This window comes from Elaeis guineensis, chromosome 12 (genome assembly GCF_000442705.2).
Source record: "Elaeis guineensis isolate ETL-2024a chromosome 12, EG11, whole genome shotgun sequence".
Classification (NCBI taxonomy): domain Eukaryota; kingdom Viridiplantae; phylum Streptophyta; class Magnoliopsida; order Arecales; family Arecaceae; genus Elaeis; species Elaeis guineensis.
The window spans coordinates 2997234-3001792 of NC_026004.2; the positions used below are offsets into that span (position 1 = coordinate 2997234).

Here is a 4559-nt window from a genome sequence, read left to right on the forward strand (position 1 = left end):
TCACCACGGGATCGAAGAGCTAGGTTCCGCTATGGAGGGTGGAGGAGAGGCCTCTTCCCGGCGGGAAGAGTGCCTCGCCGATCCGATGGCCCTAGATCGCTGAGCCCTGGTTCTTGTCATTCTGAAAGAATTTTTTTCAAGCTATATGGGGGTCGGACCTCCCCCTTCCTGGCGTGCCAAACCTGTTGCGGCCAATCCCCTCGTCGCCTGATCGTCGGGAACGAGCACCTACAAGAGAAGTCCATACTGACCGGAGATGCCTCCGATGGGGATCCTCCGACGGTCAAGTCAGAGAGGAGACTAGGCAACAGTAGAAAAGAATCAGGAAAACTCAGCGAGAGAGAGAGTGAGAACTAGAGAGAGAGTGAGTCCAGGAGCTTCGAAAGAACCTCCCACAGCACTGTTGCCTTCTCCATTTTATAGTAGAGCGCGGCGTGGTGCCGTCATTAATAGTGCAGACAACTGGGGGAGTTGTCAAATCGTCGGAGACTGTCAGAGTTGCCGCGGACTGTCAAGTCACCGTGGGTTGTCAAATCGTTGGGACTAATCTATATCCTTGACAGGACAATGTCCCAGGGCGGCTATGTCGCATGCCTTTGTCAGGACGGCGGCCCTCAGCAGTCGTACGGCGTTTGAGAGAGCCGACCGACCATACATCGGTATTTGGTTGTGGGATGTTGGGTGAAGACCCAGGGACTCTCCGACGGTCAGTCTGGCGCGTTGCGGGAGTCGGACATCGGGCTCCGCCGTTCGGCCAGTCGGGAACGGAAAGGGTCTACCCGACCGACATACTTTCGGTCGGATGGTGTCGGTAGTCGGTCGGTGCGATCGGTAGAGTCGGACGCCGGTCAGACAGACCAGAGAGTGAGTCGGCGTGAGAGAGATCGGTCGGTATATCCCTACACATTTCATAGTTTTGGCATTTATAAATCCTTATCGAGTCTGAGGTTTCAACAACCCCATCATCACCCATCATCTAATAAAATAATCATGGTAGAGTGGGAGTTAGCTTCAATTAGCTCTAAAATCTTGTTGACCCATTTCACATTACCAACTATTAGCTCGGTTGTGATGATGCCGTAGTCAATGCTCGGTCGACATATACCCAGCTATTGTTAAGTTGTCATGGGAGACACGGTCTTACTATTCATTTTTAGAAGGATAATTTTGCTAGTAGGATCACTACTCAATTGGCAACAATGATTTGGGAGGATTTGGAGCCCTCCTGACCGACTTGTCAAATAGCAGATATGCTTGTCACTTTGGATCGGGAAGGCACTCCCTATCCCTTGCCAACCCCTCGCATTGACTTATATTCTCTTTTTTTAGCTCAAGTCGTTGGCCTTATTGACTTATATTCTCTATTTTTTTTTTACTCAAGTCGTCAGCTTTAATTTTCTAGAAGCCAAGAATAAGGGTCCCATCAGGATTTCTCCCTTTTTTTTCTTTTCATCCCAGCAAATACTGAAATAGTTTTAATAGTCGCATAACAGTACTACTATTCATTCTTAATTATAAAAAAAATGTTGTTGAAAACAAGCTTTATCTTCTTACAAATATAGCATCATCACAGCTGGACTAATACCAACAAACTACAGGCATCGGCACGATACCAACTAGGTGGTTGGGCGGCACAGATCTGCAGGTAGGCCAGAGTATCTCCACGTCTGGATCCACCCACTCCCAACACATTGCGCAAGAATAGGATCCAAGGAACAACAATAACTCTGTGGACTCATTAACCAAAAGAAGGCCCCACCACCATTGCAGGACAAACTAGTAAAATAAGAAATAAACAGCCACCAATTGCCATGATGCCCCAATATTTTAATAATCCCACATGAGCTCAGAAGTCTTCTTCCTTGCTCCATTTTTTATTTTCTGCAAAACTTGAATGGATTCTGATAATTTTAGCTACGGAACGAGACAACATGATTAATACTAAATCCTTCCTAACAAGTTAGATTGCCGACCTTCGCTCCCACAGAGAGAGAGAGGAGGGGGGGGGGGGGGTTGTAACCATCCCCCAAGGGAATTACCAACATTATTCATTTGTAAATTGCAACAGATATAACCATGATGCAAACAAGTCAAAACGAATTACAACTTCTCTTCTCTCAAATAATACAGCACATATTATCCACTTATCACACGCACCTACATGGTTAAAAAAACAGCGGTAAACAGTAAATAAGTAAAAGACAGGCCAAAAAAAAAAAAAAAAAAGGGAGAAGAACACCACCCTGTGATTGAGTGATGAGAAGAAGCTAGTGAACTTCTCCATCGGCGGCCAGCACAGAACGCAGTAGAACCGGGGAGCAGAAAGCTATCACCTTGTGGAACCGGTTCACCGTCCCCGGCAAAGGCGGTACCTTTCTCCACCTGCACGTCAGATTCTCCGTCAAGGTGGCCGAGGAGGAGGAGGTGGTGGCGGTGGTGGTGATCTCACAGACGCAGGCCGGGTAGGCCTTGTGGTGGTCCTCGTTGAAGACGTAGACGAGGCCGTCCAGACCGACGCATTTGAGGCTCGCGAACTTGGTGTCGTCGTCATCGGTGTCGAAGAGGGAGGCGAGGAGGTCGTGCGGCATCACGGCGATCTCCGCGAAGTCCATCGTCCCGGGGTCCACTGCCCACAGCGTGAAGCACGTCGGCCCGTCGGGGCTATTGCAGAGGCCGGCGAGGACAAGGCGGTCGCCGCAGGCGAGCAGGAACGAGAAGAGAACCCCCGGCGGCCGGAGGGTCTGGACTCCAGTCCATGTCCGCCGCCCGACATCGAACGCCGCCACGGAGCAGGAGTAGATCCCGAACACGAAGAAGAGCCGCCCGCCGAGGAGCGCGCCCGAGAGCCACTGGGACGAGTTCCCGGACCGGAAGTCCGGCGGCAGCGGGGGACACAGCTCCCAAGAATCCGACGCCGTGTCGTAAATCTCCACCGCGAGTCGGTCCTCGATATCGACGAGCCCCCCCACGAAACGCGCACCGCCGGCGACGATGACCCGCGGCCGGCCGCCGGCTGCGAAGACGCCGACGAGGGGGTTGCAGCGGGAGAAGTGGAGCGGGGACGTCTCGCGCCAGGGGCCGCGGAGGAGGGCCGCATAGCAGAAGCGGGTGGAGGAGGTGGTGGCGAAGAAGAAGCCGCCGGCGCCGGAGAAGCAGTCGACGTGGGCGACGGCGGAGGGGTGCGGGGAGGGTGGCAGGGCGACCCATTCTCCAGCATCCGGGTCGAAGCCGAAGGCCTGGTTCTTGCGGAGGACGACGTTGTTCTGGCCGTAGAGGAAGAACCAAGGCCTTCGCCGGCATGTGGCGGCGGCGCGGGCGGCGAAGGCGGGGTCGGTTACCACCTCCCGCCACTGACGGCAGACGGCGCCGGCCCGGACGATCGAGCGGAGGGGAAGGTAGGAAAGTATCAGCTCCGTCAAGTCCCAGCTCAAGCTCGCCCATCCTGCCGTTCTATTCTCCGTCGTCATCGTTAGGATAAGGGTTTGGGCCGTTTGGTGAGGGAGATGAGGATGACTGGTGGGGAGGGGGAGGACGAGAAGATGGGAGGACTTAGACGGATATAACGATGGGGTGACGTGTCTCTCTTGGAAGCAAAGAAAAGTCTCCTGCAAGTTTAAATTGTATTTTCAGATCGACACGTGTGTACCACTATTCGTGCGAGGAGGTCAATCATACTTGCGGCTAGTGTGGGCACCGAAAGGACTTGAGCTCATTTAAGGCGACAGCGTCGGACAGTTGGACATTTTTTTTTTTCCTTTTCAAAATATGAAAAAAGAAAGAATAGAAAATTCCAAATGAGAATTAATTAGTTTTAAATTATTAAAAGCATTTCATTTTTAAAGGGGGTGTTGGGGAAAGTAGAATATGTCTGACTCACGGGAGACGTAGGGCATTTGCCAACCCTCCGTTCTTTACGACTTTTTTGGCTTCTGGAATGGAGATCCCGTTCACCTCCGGTAAAGGACCATCGGCTTTGTAGCGTTGATTCATTGAATTCCTAAAAGCTCAAAATTGGGATGTGGCTTGGGCTGGGTCTACCCGATTTGGTTTCATTGACAAGTTGTCCATTGCTCATCAATATCAGATTCCTGGTATTAAAACTCAATTAGATTTGAAGCTAGGTTTAGTGCAAGTTAGAGACTCGAGCGACCAGTTTAATTCAAATTCAATCTTATTTTATCATGGTTTTTTTTTTTTTTCCTCGATACCATTTGACTTCAATTGAGAATACTACTCCTAGACTAACAAAATCATGTTGATGGAGCTCAACTAGTTTAGCCAAGTGAAACTTGACATTGCATTACCATCTTTATCTTACATCTAGATTAGAACTTGTAGGTTAGGTCAGCCTTGTGTTGGGTTGGTTACTTGGTTGAAGTTATGTCGCATTCAATCATATTAAAGATTGAATAGGTTAGAGGTTGGGTTAGGTTAGATTTGTCAAACTAATAACATGAACTTATCCATCCATGCTGCACCACTGGGGCATAAAGAAAAGATCCACCCGCATGAGGTGAGCACATTCTTACAGATAAGTGAATGGATGCCGGTAAGATATC

General features: G+C 50.3%; 1 protein-coding gene across 1 annotated transcript; it reads right to left on the reverse strand.

Annotated features, from left to right (window-relative positions):
• Window positions 1-2071: 2071 nt before the first annotated feature.
• Window positions 2072-3558, reverse strand: LOC105055804 (F-box/kelch-repeat protein At3g24760). The gene has a single exon (XM_010937799.4). The coding sequence runs from the start codon at window positions 3465-3467 to the stop codon at window positions 2268-2270; it is 1200 nt and encodes a 399-aa protein (XP_010936101.1). The 5' UTR covers window positions 3468-3558; the 3' UTR covers window positions 2072-2267.
• Between the last annotated feature and the right edge of the window lie 1001 nt (window positions 3559-4559).

Coding starts and splice junctions, on each gene's coding strand:
- LOC105055804 (XM_010937799.4), bottom strand. CDS start 3,467: ATGACGACGGAGAATAGAACGGCAGGATGGGCGAGCTTGAGCTGGGAC.